The sequence below is a fragment of the Phodopus roborovskii genome, unplaced genomic scaffold (genome assembly GCF_943737965.1).
Source record: "Phodopus roborovskii unplaced genomic scaffold, PHOROB, whole genome shotgun sequence".
In the NCBI taxonomy this organism is placed as follows: Eukaryota; Metazoa; Chordata; class Mammalia; order Rodentia; family Cricetidae; genus Phodopus; species Phodopus roborovskii.
The window spans coordinates 5,585,065-5,606,002 of record NW_026126558.1 but is presented as its reverse complement, the minus strand read 5'-3'; the positions used below and the strand labels follow the sequence as shown (position 1 = coordinate 5,606,002).

At 44.9% G+C, this 20,938-nt stretch overlaps 1 protein-coding gene across 2 annotated transcripts; it reads left to right on the top strand.

Annotated features, from left to right (window-relative positions):
• The first annotated feature begins 266 nt into the window (after positions 1–266).
• Positions 267–19,479, top strand: Gas8 (growth arrest specific 8). 2 transcript variants are annotated; one of them, XM_051201504.1, is made up of 11 exons: positions 267–305; positions 1,827–1,913; positions 6,467–6,664; positions 7,491–7,697; positions 8,760–8,814; positions 9,689–9,894; positions 10,901–11,068; positions 11,456–11,542; positions 13,123–13,332; positions 15,857–15,922; positions 19,247–19,479. In XM_051201504.1, the coding sequence occupies exons 1-11, from the start codon at positions 303–305 to the stop codon at positions 19,394–19,396; spliced, it is 1,437 nt and encodes a 478-aa protein (XP_051057461.1). In that variant the 5' UTR covers positions 267–302; the 3' UTR covers positions 19,397–19,479. The 2 variants fall into 2 exon arrangements, with proteins under 2 accessions (XP_051057461.1, XP_051057462.1); XM_051201505.1 differs by having other exon boundaries at positions 286–305; positions 6,435–6,664.
• Positions 19,480–20,938: the final 1,459 nt, after the last annotated feature.

Here is a 20,938-nt window from a genome sequence, read left to right as displayed (position 1 = left end):
TGGAGAACCGAAGGAAGCACAGCCGTCTCTTTTGTAGCTCAAGTTCTAGCGGGAAGGAGACCAGTGATACACTGAAGGCAACACCGGGTAGCCGTCAGCTGTTATCTCCCCTTCTGGCTCGTCGTTAGGGACGCACTCCCCGTCGTCGAGGTCTCTGGGGTTCGTGGGGCGGCAGCACTAAGGAGACTCTCGCGAGGATTTGAGAACCAGCGCGGGATCTCGTTCGGGTTGCCAGGAGACAACGCAGCCTCCGTAGACCAGCGCCTATCCCGGAGTAGTATAGGTGCTAGACTGCAGGCAGCATGGTGAGTTGGGCTGGTGCTCTGGGTCTCCGGTGCACAGAGAATTTGGGGTGAATAGGGGACTTTCGCGCAGAAGTGCGGATAGGGTCGGGTCCCGGGGACTGAGAGGCCTGGGATTAGCGGTCTACAGTTTTGGATTACTACAATTGAGAACTTCTGTGAGGCTCCAGTCTGAGAGGCCAGGATGCCGGGGCCTGCATACACTTGAGCTAAGGTTTAGCTCTGCTGTTCTCTGGGATGGTCACCAAATTTATCAGACTGAGAGCCTGGTGTGCAAGGTGACCAGAAGTCAGAAGCTGAGTCCGCCAAATCCTTGAGATCTAGGATTCCATCTCATATGGGCTCTGAGGCACTTAAGGGTTCACAGGAGCACAGTCCGGCTCAGGAGAAACCCTCGGGACAGACACTCTGTCTCAGAGGTGAAGAACCTGGTGCATACCATGGTGGCTAGAGGTCCCTCTCTAACAAGGGGTGTGGAGAGGGTCGAGTGTCACAGCTTGATCAGGATATCACCCATCACCTTGGGTTTACAGAGACCTCAGGCTCCTTAGACCTTACTCATATAATGAGGCCCTTCCCTTTAGGATACAGGTGTTGTCATTAATGCAGATTCTTGACAGGTGTGCCAAGAGGCGGGGTGGCTTTTCCCTGTGGGAGCTCCTGGCTGGAAACATCGCGAATATTAACTGCTATTGAATTTTCCCTGGAAGCTTTTATGACCTTATCAAAGCCGCTAAAATAAAGCAGTGAGCAGTTTCTTCTGGAGACACTTTTGCAGACACTAGTGTGCATTTTGGGCTCTCCTGACTAGAGTTCGCTGTAGTTTTAAATTTGGGGGAAATGAAGCCTGAGATTTAGTTATTGCCATGAGTTCACCCCTTCTACATTTATACTCATAAGAACTAGATCTTAGCTAAAAGGCAAACTCTCTATACTTATTGATGTTCCTTGCATGATAGCCAACATACTGTAGGGTAAAAAAAAAAAAAAAAAAAAAAAAAAACATTCCTCCTTTTTTTAGCCCAGATAAGTTCTTTTACGCTTCCATGCTGTGCTTCGAATGCTCCTTAATTTTAGCTTTCTTTCCCCTTATTCCTTCCCTCAACACTCTCCTTCTCTCCTAAATGAATTTTTATTGGAAAAAAACAAAACAAAATTAACCACACCAAAGACATCTTTGCCCTATGTCCAGGAGTGAAAGGGTTTGGAGTGAATTCTTCCTCTTTCCCTTTTGGGAAGAGAAAGTGGTCTTTTCTGAAGAGGAAGATTTCTTTTTTGTGCTTCTCCAAATGTGTTAGCGATCTCCCTTCCCCATCCCTCCCCCCCCCCATGTATATGTGGTTCACAGTGTGTTTGTGGAGAGGGGGTAAGTATAGTGATGCCCTCTAGTGAGTGCTCCAATCAGCAGTGTGTGATTCTAGATGGGTGTACCTTCCCCTAATGCTCATGTAAGCAAGTAGTCAAGGGGGATGGCATTAGGTAGATAGGCCTTTACTTACTCAGTCATCTCTCTTTCAAACAAAGGCACCCAAAAAGAAAGGGAAGAAAGGCAAAGCCAAAGGCAATTCGGTTGTTGATGGGCTCGCACCAGAGGACATGACGAAGGAGCAGGTAAGCATGGCCTTGTTGTCTGGTCCCAGGGGGGCACTGTGACAAATGTGTTGGTAAACTTATCCCACTCTTCTGCTTGTCCATCTCCTCTCAGTCTGTCCATACATAATATGCCTGTTCTGTATCTGTAGTTTCCATCACCTCCACATTACATATTTTTTAAAAATGCAATACATCCATGTGAAGAAACGTTAATAGGAACTTGGAAGGAGTCCCCCAATCCCTTGGAACATAATAGCTATTTTTAACTTTGTGTATTTTCTTTCATTCTTATCTTTTTTATGTACCTGTTGTTCATAGAGCTGATACGTATATGCCATTCTTTGTTTGCCAGTAAACATTATAGCAAAAAGTTTTTAGCCTGGTGTGATGGCTCATGCCTTGGAAGGCAAAGGCAGGTGGATCTCTGCAAGTTCAAGGCCAGTCTGATCTACATAGGCAGTTCCAAGACAGACAAAGCCACAGAGAGGTTCTGTTTCAAACATCCAAAAAGGAAGGAGAAAAAAGAGGCAGGTTTGTTTTCTAAGAAGGGAGTTTTATTGGGGGAGAGGGAAGGGGAGAAAGGAAAGGAAGAGGGGAAAGAGAAGAGAAAGAGTGGGAGAGAGAGACAGGAAAAGTCCTGTCTGCCCCTTCAGAGGAACAGCAGGAAAGAGGGAGGGAGGGAGTCGAGGAAAGTTTTAAAAGGAACATGACTTATTTAAAATTGTAATGTCTCAATTTAATTAATCATCCACTGTTTTTGAAAAAAAAATTTTTTTTTGTTTGTTTTTGGAGACAGGGTTTCTCTTTTGCTTTGGAGCCTGTCCTGGAACTCGCTCTGTAGACCAAGCCAGCTTTGAAACTCATAGAGATCTGCCTGCCTCTGCCTCGAGTGCTGGAACTAAAGGTGTATGTCACAAAAGCCTGGCCAGAAATTATTGTTTTTCTTTTGTATGAGTTGGTTCTGGGTCTGGGATTGAACTCGGGTTTGGCAGCAGGTACCGTTACCTGCTGAACCATTTTGCTGGCCCCTCACTGTTTTATTTTTGACAACACTTCTAACAAGGAGTAGTCCTGTTGGAGCTGCCTCTTTCTTATTGACTGTACTGAGTTTGATGGAGGTTTTCTTCCTTTGTGTGAATTTTTTTGTTAAGGCACATGCTATACTACTGAACTCTACCCCTGATTCTGGGGTGATATCTTTATTTTATTTTTTGGTAGTGTTGAAGATTTAACTCGGGGAGGTAATGTCCTTATACAAGTTATTTTAAGCCAGATACACACACACACACACATATATATAGATATATATATATATGTGTGTGTGTGTGTATACACACAGACATATATATGTATATATATGTGTATATATATATATATACATATATATATGGCTAGAAGACATAATTATAAAATTTACAAGGCTCTTGGAAGCTACAACATGTGACAAACATGGTATATCTGCCTGGGTTTGTGTTCATCATAGCTGCCTTGTGAGGTTTTCACACAAGACTGGAGGGATATATATAATTGTGTTAATAAGATTTACTATTTTAATAGTTTGAGATAATATGAAGGAGATTGAGTAATATAAGCTAAAATTGGAGTTGGACAAGGGTTGAGTATTGGTGATTTCAGAGGCAAAAGGCCAAAAAATAAGAGCAAAATTCCCTTACTTTAGCAACCAGGCTTGACCACTTGGTGCCTGTCTCCTAGTGACGTATGTGATATGGTATATAGACAGTTGGAGCCTAACATCTACTGACCTGTGATATTGTACTCTGCTGGCCAGTCTCAAGTAAAACAATCTGTGCAGTAAATTTACTACATATAAGACAGTGAGATATCCACACAAACCCTTGTACCCAGATATGGATCTCACACAAATGGCTACAGAGATAAGACCAAGTAACATCCCCCTGAACTACCATAAAAAACTTGCACTTGCCCCAAGCCACGTGAGACCTCTCTGGGAACTTGTGTACTACTTGCTTACAGCATGTTTTAATAAATTTTCTCTATCTTTGTAGTCTGTTTAATTTCTTTTATCATCTGCAGCACTGACCTTACATGCTACTTTACATAGCTGTATTTTTACTTTAAATGTTTTTTCTTTTCTTTAACATGAAATTCCTATTAAATAAAGTAAATCCTGATCCTTGAGATGGACTTATTAGTATGATTTCTCATATTGTACATGGGCACCAAACAGGGTTTCTCTGTCTGTAGCCCAGGCTGTCCTGGAACTCAGAGATCCACCTGCCTCTGCCTCCTGTCTCTGCTTCTGAGTGCTGGGATCAAAGGTGTGTGTTCCCACCACTTGGCTAAACTATATTTTTAGGAGCTGGATAGGTGGCTTGTTGGTTAAGAGCTTGGGCAGAGGACTCAGGTTTGATTCCCAGCACCCACATAGTAGCTCACAACCATCTGTAATTCCAATTCCAGGGGGCCCAGGAATGGATATCTGATGCTCTCCTCTGACCTTCACAGGCACCAAGCATGCACATGGTACACAGACATGCATGCAAAATATATATTGCAAAATATTTATTCTCCTTTAATCCCAGCACTTGAGAGGCAAAAGTGGATGTATCTCTGTGGATCCAAGGCCATCCTGGTCTACAGAGTGAGTTCTAGGACAGCCAGGACTATACAGAGAAACCTTAACTTAAAAAAAAAATTCATTCACTCATTCATTTTTATTTTGTGTGTGTGTGTGTTGCCAGCATGTATGCATGTGTGTTTTGTTTGTGCAGTGCCTACAGAGGCCAGAAGGTGGCCTGGAATTGAATTTATAGATAATTGTTAGCTACTTTGTGTGTGCTGAGAACGGGATCTTGTTCCTCTGCAAAAGCAACAAGTGCTTCTAACCCTGAACCATCTTTCTACTCCCATGAGTGTTTCATTTTATGTACAGGAAAATGACTGGGATGGATGGATGAATGGATGGATGGAAAATAGACTGAATTTCAGGCTGTCCTGACCTGTTTCTTGTACCCTGCTTATTTTACATATTTGGAGACTGGACCTTAATGTTTTAGTGTTCTAGTACACTAAGTTCCTAATACATACACAGTCTGCAGAGCAGGGGCTGGCCTCCACGTACTATATGTTTGAAGCAGTCTTGGAAGAGAGTTCAGTAGGAAGACAAGACTGGGTTTTTATTTGTAGTCAGTTCACAGGGTGGTTGCCCTGTGAGTATTGAACTCTGGTGATTTTGTGTGTGTGTGTATTTGTATACATACAATAAATTATCAAATAAATTATACATATATAATTTATTTTTATTTTATTTGCATCAGTGTTTTGCCTGCATGTATGTCTGTGTGAAGGTGTTGGAGTTAGTCAGTTTAGTTGCCACAATGGGTGCTGGGAATTAAACTCAGGTCTTCTGGAAGAACAGTCAGTGCTCTTAATCATTGAGACATCTCTCCAGCCCCTGTACTCTCTGGTGTTCTTAGCTTTTTGAGTTTTTAAGAGAAGCTAGAAATTTGAATATTTTAAGAAATCCAAATTGCTGTTGATAACAAACTCTGACATGATATGAGCCAAGCAGAGCAGGGATCTGTTTGTGACTGTTTGAGTGTCACCAAAGGCCCATGATGTGAAGACACTTGTCAGACACTATCAATATGAATGATACCATGTTCCCCCATAGGCACCTAGCCCCTGCCTCGCATCCTTCCTCAGAGCCACTTGTCTGCTTGTTGTCTTGTTTGTTGAAATGACAAATATGGTCTCCTTGTGTGGAATGTATCTTGAGAGAGAAAATATTTCACAGTAACTGTCTTGGGACTGTGGCTAAAGATAACTAATTCTCAGGGGAAGCAAGAGCTCGAGAAATCTGGAAGCCTGTCCTACTTTTTTCCTTAACCTATTTGCAGATTTATAGTTGGCTTTGGACCAAAGGCTGTTGAGTGCAAAGAGCCACTAGTTTATATAATTTTTTAATAGTAAGTATTTCCAGTGGCCTTTTTATTTTTAACCTTTTGTGGAGACATTTATTTGCTTCTGTGTAATTTTTATATCTCTTAGAGTTGATGTATTCTAATTTTCAGCCATTTTCCTATTTAAAATTTTAGATTATTTCCTTTTAAAGTTTTTTTTTGTAGATAATAACAATGGGAATAATATCTTTGAACAAAAATAATGATTGTGTTTCTTTTGAGAAATTTCTTTTTTGTTTGTTTTTGTTTTTTTCAAGAAAGGGTTTCTCTGTGAAACATTTCTGGCTGTCCTGGAACTCACTCTGTAGACCGGGCTGGCCTGGAACTCACAGAGATCTCCTTGCCTCTGTCTCTCAAGTGCTGTGATTAAAAGCATACAATATCATTGCCTAGCTTGAGAAATTTCTTAAAAGAATTGAGGAGTTGCTTAACAGATACAATTGTTTTGTAATTCTTTCCCAAATTTGAGAGACTTTTGCTATTTACTGTCTCTGGAGCCTTCCTGCTTTGTATTTTAACTTTAGTAAAATGGTCCCTCCCTTTTTCTTCCCTGCTTCCCTTGTTCCACACACTGATGGTGGATGGGCTCCTGCAGGGTACCTCATTTGATGCCCTGTGCCTGGTCAGGTAGAGGAACATGTTGCCCGCATCCGGGAGGAGCTGGACCGAGAGCGAGAGGAGCGCAACTACTTCCAGCTAGAGCGCGACAAAATCCACACCTTCTGGGAGATCACAAGAAGGCAACTGGAGGAAAAGAAGGCTGAGCTTCGAAATAAAGACCGTGAGATGGAGGAGGCAGAGGAAAGGCACCAAGTGGAGATCAAGGTGAGTGGAGTTGGTCTGTCTGTGCCCACCAGAGTCATGGTGCAGCGGCACAAGGATGGGTCTGGGTGGGGACATTTTCTGTTTCCCTTTGGGAATATATTCCTTTGCTTGTTGCTCTTTGTACTGGGAACAAGAGGCAATTTTTCTAAGAGTCCGTGGAAGGTTGCAAAGGTGATTTGGCTGTGTCGTTTGTCACCACATTGATCACCAGCATCGATTCTGTTGATTAGCCTGGACTAGGTGAGTATCCAAATCCTCCTGTACTGCTACATGTGTGGTCTGTGGAAGAGGACCACTCACTCTGGTGAAGGAGGACTATGGTAAGGTCTAAGTGCAGGTGTGCTAAGAACACCTATGAATTCAGCCAAACAAAATTGGAAAGTACTTAAAACATAGAGCTAGGCGTGGTGGTACCTGCCTGTAATCCCAGCACTTGGGAGGTAGATACAAGAGAACAAGGAGTTCGAGGCCAACTTTGGTTTGAGGCCAGCCTGGGCTATGGAAGTCCCCATTTCAAAACAAACAAGAATATAAGGTTTTAATTGTTTTTATTCATTTATTTTTTTTATAACTGAATGACCTGTCACAGTGTCCACTGTGTTCCTGTTAGACCCTCCCAATAGTCTCTGAAGAGGAAGGGAAAGCAGTTTCATCTTCTAGCAGGAGAGGCCCTGTGGGTCCTGAGTATTTGAATTGAAGCCTCTGTGAAAGGCAGGAGTAGGAGCAGGTCGCCCTCTGCAGTCCTTCTGCCACTTAGCTGCCTGTGAGCTGGGCACGCACTGGTGCTCCGATGAGCATGTGGCTCCCCACCCCACGCTCTTTGCAGGTGTACAAACAGAAAGTAAAGCACCTATTGTATGAGCACCAGAACAACCTGGCGGAGGTGAAGGCTGAGGGTACCGTAGTCATGAAGCTGGCCCAGAAGGAGCATCGCACACAGGAGGGCGCCCTGCGCAAGGACATGCGGGTGCTGAAAGTGGAGCTCAAGGAGCAGGAGTTGGCTAACGAGGTGGTGATAAAGAACCTTCGTCTGGTAGGTGCAGCCTGTGGTTTGATGATGTGCAAACAGTGAACCTACATGCCAGAACTAGTTCCTTGACATCTAGAGATTTGTGGTTTTGTGCAAAAATGATCAGAGGTTTTTTAACAAATAAGTTAGGAAAATGTTTATTCAAATTCATAATATGTAGGGGTGGGAGAGATGGCTTAATTATTCTTCTAAAGACCTGGGTTCGATTTCTAGCAGCTCACAACCATCTATAACTCTAGTTAGAGGATCCAACAGCTTCTTCTGACTTCTGTGAACATCAGGCACACATGTAGTATACTGACATACATGTAGGCAAAATACCCATACACATAAAATAAAGATCTGAGCTGGCTCAGTGCTTAAGAGTACTGGTCGCTCTTAGGGAAGACCTGAGTTCAGTTTCCATTACCCATGTGGTGAGTCACAACTGTATATAACTCCAGGACTAAAGGTTATCATGTCCTCCGTATGCACCAGGCATGCAGATGGTGTAGACATAATACTTGCTCACATAAAATCAAATAATAATTAGATAATAAATCTTACAAAAAATTGTAGCATGTAACTGCTTATTGAAATAATCTCTGAGCTGGGTGATGTGGTGCACAGGAGGCAGAGGCCAGCCTGCTCTACAGAGCAAGTTCCAGGACAGCCAGGGCTACGCAGAGAAACCCTGTCTCAAAAAAATCAGAATAATCATCATCTGTGCTAAGCAATAGTGAGGCAGGCTAGCAGGAGCTTTGTAAGGCTCCTGGAGGGAGCCTGTCATCCATGTAGATGTGACTGCTGATTCTGGCTTTGGAAAGGTTGGATGAGGAACCCAACCATGTACAGTGCTCACTGCCTGTCAGATGCAGAGGTGACTCCCCTGAGGGAAGCAAGTCATATTTGAAATGTGGAGGTTCTCCAAGCCGTGTTATTGGGCATACTCTATGATATGGAGGTAAGGAGAGTCCAGGAAGCAGTAACAGCACAGGGGTTACTAAACTGAATTTTCCTACAGGTAGTAGGGTCATGGGCCTTTCTGTCTGGCTTTCTAGTAATATCACCTTCTCATTTGTGCAGAAACATGCTGAGGAGATCACCAAGATGCGAAATGACTTTGAAAGGCAAGTTCGAGGTCAGTTTCGCAGATGTACAGGGTGTAGGATGGTGTCAGGGAACCCTCCCATCACTGCTTGGTAACTTAGGGCACATAAACCATATAAAAGCAGCTCAGTCTCTCTACCTCTCTCTCTGTCTCTCTCTCTATCTCTCTCTCTGTCTCACACACACATACAAACAGAGACAGACAGACAGTGGAGAGAGGAGAGACAGAAAGTAAGATTTTTGTTTTTGTTTTTTTGAGACAGGGTTTCTTTGTGTATCCTTGGCTGTCCCGCAACTCACTTTGTAGACCAGGGTGGCCTCAAACTCATAGAGAGCCACCTACCTCTGCCTTCCTAGTGCTGGGATTACAGGTGTGTGTCACCATGCCTGGATCAAAAGGGAATATTTCTGAAGTCAACATATTCATTCAGAGCCATAGAAAAAGTCATTCCCATGTGAATTTGGGAAGCTGTGGTTACCACTCGTGTCTCCATTTCTGTCTAAAGCCAGCCATTAGCAGCATGTAGCACTCTGTTCCAGCTTCTCCTTAGCTCCTGGATTGCAAAGCCATCCATGTCAGAAGTCCATCTGCTGTATTGACTGAGCCCTATAGTGCGTGGCTAGACAGCCACATAGGCTATGGTTAGTGTGCACTGAGATTAGTGTGGGACACCCACTGCAAGCGTTGATTATCATAGACAGAGGAAAGGTGACAGTGGCCTATGTGCTGCATATGTCACTTGCAGGAGAAGTTCCACCAAAGCCCACCTGACTCCGGCAGAGTTGCCTGTGCAGCTTGCATTCTGACCCTGACCAGTATTCTTGAGCACTGTTTATTGGTTCCATCTTTTCTTGTGGCTTTGGGTCACCTGTTCTAAGCTGCTGTGTGTGCTGTTGCCTTTCAGAAATTGAGGCCAAGTATGATAAGAAAATGAAGATGTTGAGAGATGAGCTTGACCTTCGAAGAAAGACTGAGATCCATGAGGTGGAGGAGAGGAAGAATGGCCAGATCAGTACGCTGATGCAGCGTCATGAGGAGGCCTTCACTGATATCAAGAACTACTACAATGACATCACTCTTAACAACCTGGCACTAATCAATTCCCTCAAGGTACTGATGTGGTCTGGGAGACATGCTCAGGGCCCAGGATGCAGACCTAGACTTCAGTTCCACCAGATCTAACATCCCCTTCTACAATATTGGACAGTGTTCCTTTATTACTCTCAGATAAAATTAAAGGTGTCCTGACTTGAAAAAGCCTAGGCAGGGCTACAGTAGGCAATATGTGTCAGCTGGAGTGTGGCCACACTTAGCAGTTGTTATTAACGTGTGTGGGTGCAGACAGGATGGTGTCAGGAGTTTACCCCATCAATCACTGCTTGGTGACTGGAGACACATAACCCTGATGCTGACAGGATCTCCACAGTAGAGAACTGCCTTTGGTCTAAACAAATGCAACCTCTCAGTTTTCATGGAAGTTCTATTCTTAGATAATTCAGAAGATGTCAAGACTGCGGAAATACCGCTTATATGAAAATAGGACTAGACTCTCAGCATGCATGTGACTGGCTGGCCCTTTGACACAGGGCCTCATTGTGTAGTTATAGATGTCCTAGAACTCACCATGTAACCATGCTGGCCTCAAACTCTCAGAAATCCACCTGCCTCTGCCTCTGCCTCCTGAGGGCTGAGATTAAAGGTGTGTGCCACCATGCCTGCCTCAGGATCTGTTTTTCCTTGAGGGTATCCATAACTGGATATGGTGGCACAAACCTGTAATCCCAGTGCTGAAGAGATAGAGGCAGGAAGAGAACAAGTTCAAAGCTAGCCAAGGCTGATTAGGGAGCCATTGTCTTAAAAAACAAAAAGTACCAGCGAAGTGGTTCAGTGAGTGAAAGTGCTTGCCATGCAAACCTGATAACCTGAGTTGGAGCCCTAGAACCCGTAGTGGAAGGAGAGAATTAACTCCTGAAAGCTGTCCTCTGACCTCTACAGTGTACTGTGGCATGCACATCCACACTCACACATATCAAACACTAATAATCAATAAAATAATATTGAGGGCATTTGGCCAATGCTCCCAGGCCAAGGCCCTGTACGTGCACTGTGCTAATAGGAACAGATGGAGGACATGCGGAAGAAAGAGGAGCACCTGGAGAGGGAGATGGCAGAGGTGTCTCTGCAGAACAAGCGGCTGGCAGACCCTCTGCAGAGAGCGAAAGATGAGATGAATGAGATGCAGAAGAGGATTGGAAACTATGAACGGGACAAGCAGATCCTGGTTGTGAGTTTCCTCTGAATTCTTTTCTTTCCTTTTAAGCATCTTCCCCTCCCTTCTGGGCCCAGGAGGGAAGGCATATTAGGGGATGTCTCTTGAGGCCTATGTGAGCGGGACTTCTCCTTAGTCCAAGAAAGGGAGGCATGGTGACGCTGGACCCTGTTGTTCTTGGACTCTTCTGGAGCTATAAGTAGGTGGGCGCTATTGTAGACCAGACTCTGGTTTTGCACACATTCCACTCATAGCTGAGGTGGGGCCCAGCTGCAGGAATCTTCCAACCAGTTGTTCCTGATGGTTTTTTTTTCTGGCTGTGCTGTCTCCAGGAGTCTGTGGCATGTGAGTGTCTGTGAATCCTAAGTATTTTATGTCCCCTACTCCCTAATTTCTCTGCAGTGTACAAAGGCACGTTTAAAGGTTGCCGAGAAGGAGCTGAAAGACCTGCAGTGGGAGCATGAGGTACTGGAGCAGCGGTTCATCAAGGTGAGCAGGTGTGGATGCCTGGTTTTGGGAGCTAGAGGTTCCTCCTGCCTACTCCTAATCTACATTTTTGTTGTTTGTTTGTAAATAGGGTCACTGTCTCATTCAGCCTGGTCATGAACTCCTGGGATGATCTGGCATCCTCCTAATTTATCCTTCTGAGTAGCTGGAATTATAGGTGTGTGTGCACACAACTTTTGTTTTGTTTTTGGTTTCTATTTTTTGAGACAGGATTTTTTTGTGTATCCTTAGCTGTCCTGAAACTCATTCTGTAGACCAGGCTGGCCTCAAACTCACAGAGATCTGCCTGCCTCTGCCTCCCAAGTGCTGGGATTAAAGATGTGCATCACCACCACCCAGCATGCATGCAACTTCTATGAGGCAAAAACCTGTGGTATATTTTGTAGAAGGCCCCAGACCTCATGAGAACCAGAATTCCTATCAGTTTGTGGAGGAGGCTTGGCCCCTATGATTTCATCTGTGTTGTACATTTCTTAGTATTCACTTACTGCCTATCTATTATAAAGAAACCATGGAGAGCCAGGTGGTAGTGGTGCATGTTTTTAATCCCAGCGCTCAGGAGGCAGAGGCAGGTGAATGCTGTAAGTTCGGGGCCAGCCTGGTCTACAAAGGAGTTCCAGGACAGTCAGGGCTGTGTAACAGCCCTGACTCAAAAAAAAACCCAATAAAAATGAAGAAAGAAAAAAAATCCATAGTACATGAGGAGAATCTATCTCAAAATAAATTAATTAATAAATAATTGCATCTTATGACTTTGATAAACAAAACCAACATCCTTTAACCTGAATTCCCAAAGGCTGCTAATCTAAACATTTCTAAACTCTTTCCTGTTCTCTTCACATGTGAAAGCCCTCTTATTATTAGGAATAAAATATCACTTTGTTTATACTGTAGCTTTTAATTTTTGGGGGGGTATTGTTGGTGTCCATGGTTTTTCCTGTAACTAGGGCTAAGGTCAGGGACAGTGTGGACTTGGGAGGGGGTTGCGGGCTGTATCTTGCTCCAGTCTTTGTGCTATGGCTTCAGTTCTTCTAAGGCTTGGGTCTAAATGTGTGGTGCTGTCCTTGGACTGGTGGTCCTGGATTCTATAAGGAAGCAGACTGAGCAAGCCATGAGGAGCAAGCCAGCAAGCAGCACCCTCCATGGCCTCTACATCAATTCCTGCCTCTAGGTTCCTGTCCTACTTGAGTTCTTATTTTTGACTTCCTTCAATGATGGATTACAATATAGAAGTATGAGCTAAATAAGCCCTTTCCTCTCCAAGTTGCTTGATCATGGTGTTTCATCAGAGCAATAGTGACCCTAACTAGGATAAATGGTAATGCTGTCTCCCTTTGCTTACCTTCTGCTATGTGCTAAACTACAAACTTTCCATTCTGTGCATGTAGGGTATAGTGCAGGCAGTGTGGACAGCAAATGCCCAAGTGCCATGGGTGTGGCTGTAGTGAACGTGACCCTTCTACAGAAGCAACATACTTAGGGCAGGGTGGGAAGTGGTTTCTCCCTAAAGTGATATCTCATGTGAGGGTCCTTGTTGCTCACTCCAGACTTATTGTCCCCAGGTACAGCAGGAGAGAGACGAGCTCTACCGTAAGTTCACTGCAGCCATCCAGGAGGTGCAACAAAAGACAGGCTTCAAGAACCTAGTGTTGGAGCGTAAACTGCAGGCACTGAATGCTGCTGTGGAGAAGAGAGAGGTGCAGTTCAACGAGGTGCTGGCAGCCTCCAACTTGGATCCTGCAGCACTAACGCTTGTGTCCCGCAAACTTGAGGTAGGTGCTGATAGCCTTGTGAATCACGGTGTTTGTTTTCCACAGTGGGTCTTTTAGTCCTGTGCTTTGCCTTCTTGGGTGGCACAGAGATCCCTCAGTTAAGTCAGGGGCTGCCATGGTTTCTGCATCTGAGAACAGAGCATGTGCTATAGGCCCTTGTACACTGGAATGGTCCTCTTCCAGTTTTGCTCCCTGCCCCTACCTCTCTCTATTTTTGAGACAGGAATTTCACTATCTAGACCCAGCTGGCCCCAGAGTCATAGACATCTGCCTTCTTCTGCCTCATGAATGCTGGCATTAAATTAAGGGCATGTACCACACCAGCTTTGTGGTCTCTCCTGAGTTGTCCCAGCTCCTCACTAACCCTATCCCTAACCTGAGTCTCTGATGTCCCTGTTTGGCCATAGTCATAGTGTGTGCCAAGCCTTAGTCTATAGTCAGACTTGTTTTGGACTGCCAGCTCCCAAATAATGATTCAGGCTTCTTAATAATTATAGAAGCCTTGCCTTAGCTTAGGCTTGTTCCCAACTAGCTCTTATGACTTAAATGAACCTGTTTATATTAATCTGCATTCTACCATGTGGTTCATTACCTCTGCTCAGTACTGTGTGTCCCATTTCTTTGTCATCTTGCTGGTGAATTCCACTACCCAGTAACTGTAGGGTTTTAAAACTTATACAATGATTTTTTTCTTTAAAAACAATTAGGGCCAGGCAGTGGTGACACACACCTTTCATCCCAGTGCTTGGAAACAGAGGCAGGTGGATCTCTGTGAGTGTGAGGCAGGCTAGCCTGGTGCACAGTATGAGTTTCAGGACAGCCAGGGCTATAGGGCTACACAGAAAAACCCTGCTCCAAAAACAAACACAAAATGAAAACTAAACATACAAAAAAAAAAAAAATAGGGCCTGGGAAGATGGTTTAGTAGGAAAAGCCTTGAGGACCAAAGTTTGCATCCCCAGCACCTACATGAAAAGCTGGCTGTGGTGGTGTGTGCACCTGAATTTGAGCTTTCTCAAAAATATCATGACTGAAAATAATTTGGGAGAAAGGGTTTATTTCACTTACATGTGGTGTAATTAAGTATTTTCTCTAACTTTGCCAAATACACATGGAGTAGGTAGTGTTACTGTAATTCTTTTTAGTTTTTTGAGACAGGGTTTCTTATGTAGTCCTGGCTATCCTGGAACTTGCTCTGTAGATCAGGCTAGTCTTAAACTCACATAAATCAGTCTGCCTATGTCTCCTGAATGCTGGGATAAAAGGTGTGCGACGCCACCACCTGGCGTGTTACTGTAATTCTTAATAACAGTTTTTGTTGTATATAATCTTTCTATGTTAAGTTAAAACCTCCTTTTTTAATTGGACAAAAGGGGGAAATGCACTGTAAAGATTTGCCACTCAAACTGGTTTAATAAAACATTGTAGCCAGGTAGGAAGTATAGGCAGGGTGACCAAACTAAGAATTCTGGGAAAAGGAATGGCAGAGTCACAGAGTCACCAGCCAGACACAGAGGAAACAAGATGAGAATGCCTTACTGATAAAAGATAACAAACCATATGGCTAAACATAGATAAGAATTATGGGTTCATTTAAGTGTAATAGTTAGTTAGTAATAAACTACTGGCTGAGCATTTATAAGTAATATAAATTACTTATAAAGCAGCTGCTGGATATTTGGGGGTTGCTGGTAAGAAAGAAACTTCTGCCTACACTTAACATTTCTACATTACAGTGCATCACTGAAGGAAGTCAGAGCAGGAACCTGGGAGTAGAAATTGAAGCAGAAGCCACAGAGGAATGCTGTTTACTTGCTTGCTCCTCATATTTGCTCAATCTGCTTTTGTTTTGTTTTGTTTTGGTTTGGTTTGGATTTTTGAGACAGGATTTCAATGTGTAGCCCTGACTGTCCTATTAACCTGTTGTCTTATCTCATCCCTGGTATACCATCCAGGATCACCTGCCCAGGGACGGTGCCAACCACAGTGAGTGGGGCCCTTCTGCATCAGTCATTAAGAAAACGCCCTCCCTATAGTCTAGGTGGTGGTGATGCACACCTTTAATCCCAGCACTCAGGAGGAAGAAGCATGCAGTCCTCTGTGAGTTTGAGGCCAGCCTGGCCTACAGAGCGAATTCTAGGATAACAAGGGCTACACAGAGAAACCTTGTCTTAATAACAAAACAAAAGATGGAGAGCAATAGAGGATGACACCCAATGTTGATCTCTGTCCTATGTCAAACACACACATAAACACACACACACACACACACACACACACCAACTGCTGTTTCATCTTGGCAGTCTGATGCTTCATTGTAAGGATTAGGCAATACAAAGACACTACTGTTGTTCTTGCTTATACCTTGGATACCTTTCCTGCTGACAAACTTGTATGGATACATGTATGGGCTGAGGTAACCTATACTACTATTCCCTGAGCCTTTCCAATCTTAAGACTAGTATCTACCTGTCCACTTCTATCAGATGACGAATATTAAAGTCACCCTTGTCTCTCTTCTTAGGATGTTCTAGAATCAAAGAATACCACCATCAAGGACTTACAGTATGAGCTGGCCCGGGTCTGCAAGGTATGGCTAATTCCCCCCATCCCCAGAGCCCCACCTTCTCCCGCAGGGCTGTCTCCTCCCATAGAATTGTGCCCACGTATCCAGCTTCAGCTTGTGAACCTTCTAGATGAAGGGTCCCTGAGGACCTCTCTCATTTCTTCTGCATATTTCATTCAGAGGGTAGGTATGGTAATCCCCATGTGCTATATCCTTATAGCCTTAGGGCCTGAGAGTGACCTAGTCCTAGCATTGTTTATAGGCTGCCTGGTACACACTTAGGACTCTGTCACCTACCATGTTCAAATCTGTCTGCCTCTCACCCTTCTTTGCTCACTTGGTCTCTCAGGCAGGCAGTTGGAAAAGTCTCTCTGCTCTTTTAGATTAATGTCACGGCAGTAAGTCTCTCACCTTTTGGTTACCTTCATGAATCTAAAATAGTTCAGTATCCTTTCATGCTGACATGTGTATCTACAGACTCCCACTGGACCCTAGCTGCCATCTGTCCCGTGCACCCGAGAGAGGCCTGAGTTGTATGTCTAGATGGTCCTTAAGTGGACTGTTCTGCCTGTGCTTTACCTACTGTCTGACCAAGGATTTACCAAAAGCAGCCACTCCACAAGTCACATCCTTAACTATGTGGGGCAGGCACCGCATCCCTGTTTGTTGTTTAGGGCCTTATTCCGACATTTATGTCATCTTGTTTTATTTCTTAAAAATATTTGTTTGGCTGGGCAGTGGTGGTGCACACCTTAACCCCCTCACTCTGGAGGCAAGCAGATCTCTGAGTTCCAAGGCAACCAGGGCTACACAGAGAAACCCTATCTCAAAAAACAAAAACAGTTAACCCTAGACGTAGGTCGGCAGTATCTGTTACTGCTTCCCAGATTCCATGCTGCTCAAGCTGCCCTGGCTTCCCGGCCCTCACCAGAGGTCAGGCTAGAGCTTTCCTTCTCACACCTGTCCCTCAACTGACATGGCTGAGCAAAATTAGGGATATCTGCTGTGTGTACAGCTCTTGGGGACTGGGGATATCTTTGGCTTCTGTCTGATCAAGGAGTCTGAACCTGTGGTGTCTGGTAACCAGAGAACAGCCTCTGAGTTCTCTCTGGAGCCCATCCTTATTTACCTTTTTCTCTCTATTCCTTTCAAGGATTAGTTCTGTTCATTAAACCACAGTGGGGATAACAAACCTTTTTGCTTTTGAGTAATAGTCCTATTATATAACCCTGGCTGGTGCACTCACTGTGAGGACCAGGATCCGTGTGCCTCTGCCTAAGTGCAGGGATTACAGGTGTGCACTTAGTCCTAGCTAGTGACCCTTTTGGAAATTTGCTATGAGGCTCACAAACTGCAGGCATTCTCATTTCATTCAGCTCATCAACATCCATAATCCTAGCACTGAGGCAGGAGGAACATTAATTCAAAGGCAGCCTAGGCTACAAGGTGAGACCCTGTCTTAGGCAAACTATAAAAAATTCATTCTTTACAACCACCTAGTGAAATTTTCCCAATTAAAAATGTGCATTTTAGTTGTGCTATGGTGGTATACCCCTTTAGTCCCAGTAGTTGGGAGACAGAGGCAGGGGCAGATCTGAGTGTGAGACTAGCCTGGTCTATAGAGCAAGTTCCATACATCCAGGGCTACACAGAAAAATGCTGTCTTGAAAAACAAACCAGCAAAAAGTGCATTTTGGGAGTTGGAAAGATGGCTCATTGGTTAAGAACATTGGAGTGTAGTTCCCAGCATCCACATTGGGTGGCTCACAGATGCCTGTAACTTCTGCTCCAAAGATCTGACTTTCTTTTTCTGGCCTCTTTGGGTGACTGCACATATGTGTATCTTCCCATACATATACCCACATGCATATATAGTAACAATAAAAAGTACTAGACATGATTTTTTTGAGCTGGGTGTGGTGTACACCCTTTAATGCTGCCACTCAGGAGGCAGAGACAGGTGATTCTTGGTAAATTATAGGCAAGTCTGGTCCAAATAGCAAGTTCCAGGACATCAATGGCAAAAAAAAAAAAAAAAAAAGCAAGGTGTGTTGGTGTATGCTTGGAAGCTTAGCACTCAGCAGGGTTTTTTGTTTTTTTTTTTTTTTTTTTTTTTTTTTTTAATTTTGTTGCTTGAGACAGGGTTTCTCTGTAGTTTCGGAAGATGTCCTGGAACTAGCTCTTGTAGACCAGGCTGGCCTCGGACTCACCTGCTTCTGCCTCCTGAGTGCTGGGATAAAAGATGAGCACCACCAACACCTGGCTCTAGCACTTTTTTTTTTTTTTTTTTTTTTTTTTTAAGATTTATTTATTTATTCCGTATACAACATTCTGCCTACATGTATCCCCTGCAGGCCAGAATAGGGCACCAGATCTGATTATAGATGGTTGTGAGCCACTATGTGGTTGCTGGGAATTGAACCCAGGTCCTCAGGAAGTACATTCAAAGCTCTTAACCTCTGAGCCATCTCTCCAGCCCTCTAGCAGGGTTTTTTAATTAAGAAATTTTACACACTGTATTTTGATCATGTTCCTTTCTTTCCCCCAACTCCTCCCTACCCACTCATCTTTATTTTCTTTCTCTCTCTTTCAAAAACAAAAACAATAAATAGAACCCATAAAAATGAAAAAACCTAAAAGACCAATAAGGCAAACAAACAAATAAATGCCAAAAAAAAAATATGACAAAAAATATGACACAGACACACACACACTCACAAATAGAGTTTGTTTTATGTTGGTCAGTTACCCGAGGTCAAGGAACCTGCCCTAGAATGTGGTTGCCTTGCCCAGTAACACTGCAGGAGAAAACTGACTTTCCCTTGAAGCAGTGAGATTTTGAGTGCTAGGCTGTTCTGGGAGAAATAGCAAGTTCTAGCCAGCCTGGGCTATATGATGTGGCCTTTTCCAAGTCAAAAATGAAAACACGGAACAGCACAGGATTAACAGAAAGGAAGGGGGGTATTGGTGTTGTTGGCTCCAACAGCACAGTTTCTAAGGTCCAGCCAGGGACCTCCACATGTAGCCTCTGCAGAGTCACTGGGTTGACTTTTCAGAGGCAGGGAAGGGATAGAGACCCTCCCTGGGAAGTACTTACTAAAGAGCCAGGAGTCCACCCAAGTCTCAGTTCTTCTGAGTTGGTCCTTATTGTGAGTGATTTGAGTTAATGACATAAAGGCATCAGCACTGCTCTAGCACAGAACAAACCATTGACAAATGCTTGGCCCAGATCTCCTACTCTACCGTCCATGGGATGGAGCCTGTCTCTGGGTGGGCCATAGCATGTTGACTATGGTTCCCAGGGCAGAATAGACTCCTTTTCTCCCTAACATTGCTCTGTCCTTTCAGGCCCACAATGACCTGTTGCGTACATATGAGGCGAAGTTATTGGCCTTTGGGATCCCCCTGGACAATGTGGGATTCAAGCCCCTGGAGACAGCAGTGATTGGACAGACACTGGGACAGGGCCCTGCCGGACTTGTGGGTGCCCCTACATAGCCACCGTCTGGGGGCTTTTGCCTTTAGACCTTGCCTGCCCTACTTTGCAAATGATACCTATTCTACTCCACAAACAGCAAGTTTTTGTTATGAAGACTTCATCAGCAAGGAAAAATTTCCACATTTCCTTTGTTTTCTGTCTTTGTTGGGAAGAAGTGTCTTCTAGGCTTCTGTTAAGGTCTCTTTTGTCTACTTGTTTTCGTCTACTGCCTAGTTTGTGTCACACTTTCCCCTTTGAGTCCTGCCTCCAACCTCTGCAGTCCTTTCTCTAAGTTACCTCTGAGTACTAACCTCTCCAGCAAGAGGGAAACTCACTGTCCTTTGTTGAACAAGAAGTCGGTGTTCTTGACTTGGCTGGGCAGAGCCAGAGAGGACTGGCAGGCTTCTTCTAGGCCAGGCTCTGTACAACCTCCCCTGGTAGGTGGTATAGAGCGATGTGCTCAAAAGCAGGGACTTGTGAAATTTATAAGACTCTCCATAACCTTCCTGAGGACTGAGGATGGGATGAGTCTTCTTTTGATAGCTCCATGGAGTCTGATATTCATGAATCTGTTCAATATGAAAATGAGCACAGGCAGCAACTAGATTCAATTATTTAAGGCCCTGTCGAAGAGGCTGCCAGTGGCCTGCCTGGGCACAGGGAACCGGAAGACTGAAGGGGTAAGAGGAGTCTGGTTCTTCATGGGGCTGTATGGAAAAAGCCAGGAGAAGCCTCCAAAAGAGCTAGACAATGAATGGTTATTGAAAAACAGAAAGGAAACGAGAGTTGTTCACAGGAAAATAAGAGATCCAAAGAGAAGATTTTGGGTTCACTCTTAGAAAATTGGAATTGAGGCTGCTCGGCTAAAATTTCAGCACTCACCCCACCCCAGCACGCTCCATGCCAAACCACCCTACCACTCACCTCTGCATCTGACCTCATGCCACATTCCAGGGTAGGAGGGCAGGGGAGGGCTATGGACACCGACCCCCGACCCGCCCCACCTGGGGCCTGTTGCCCTGCACTAGCCAGCTGCAGCTCCTTGCCTCGGGGCGGATTGGAGCCCTCCTCTGACCTGCAGGCCATTTCTGTGCCCGGCGGAGCAGGCGTGGGATCAGGGTTAGGGGTGCGAATGGGGGTGCGGGTGGGGGGGGGTGGGCGTCGGAAGAGGAGAGGTTCGAGGCTCATCCCAGGCTGCGGAGTGCGCTTTGCCGCTTTCTCTTCCCCATGAGCGTCTACCGCTGGCTTCCAGGGCAGGTGCCCAGGAAGGCGCAGGCAAGGCGTCGGGATGGCTTCTGTCATCCTCCCAGACGGGGGAAGATGCTCTCCCGCGCGGTGCCAGGACGGATCGGATCGGGTGCTCGCTGGGCAGGGCGGTCATCCTATCACCCTCGGGCGGGGCACGCTTGGGGGGAACCTGTTGACTCCTGCTCCTGCAAATCGTCCTCCCTCTGCTCCCGCTACTCCTCCTCCTCCTCCTCCTCCTCCTCTCTCTCTGCCACTCTTCCACCTCCTGGTCCTTTCTCTGGTCCTCCTCTTCGTCCTCATCCACATCCTCCTCC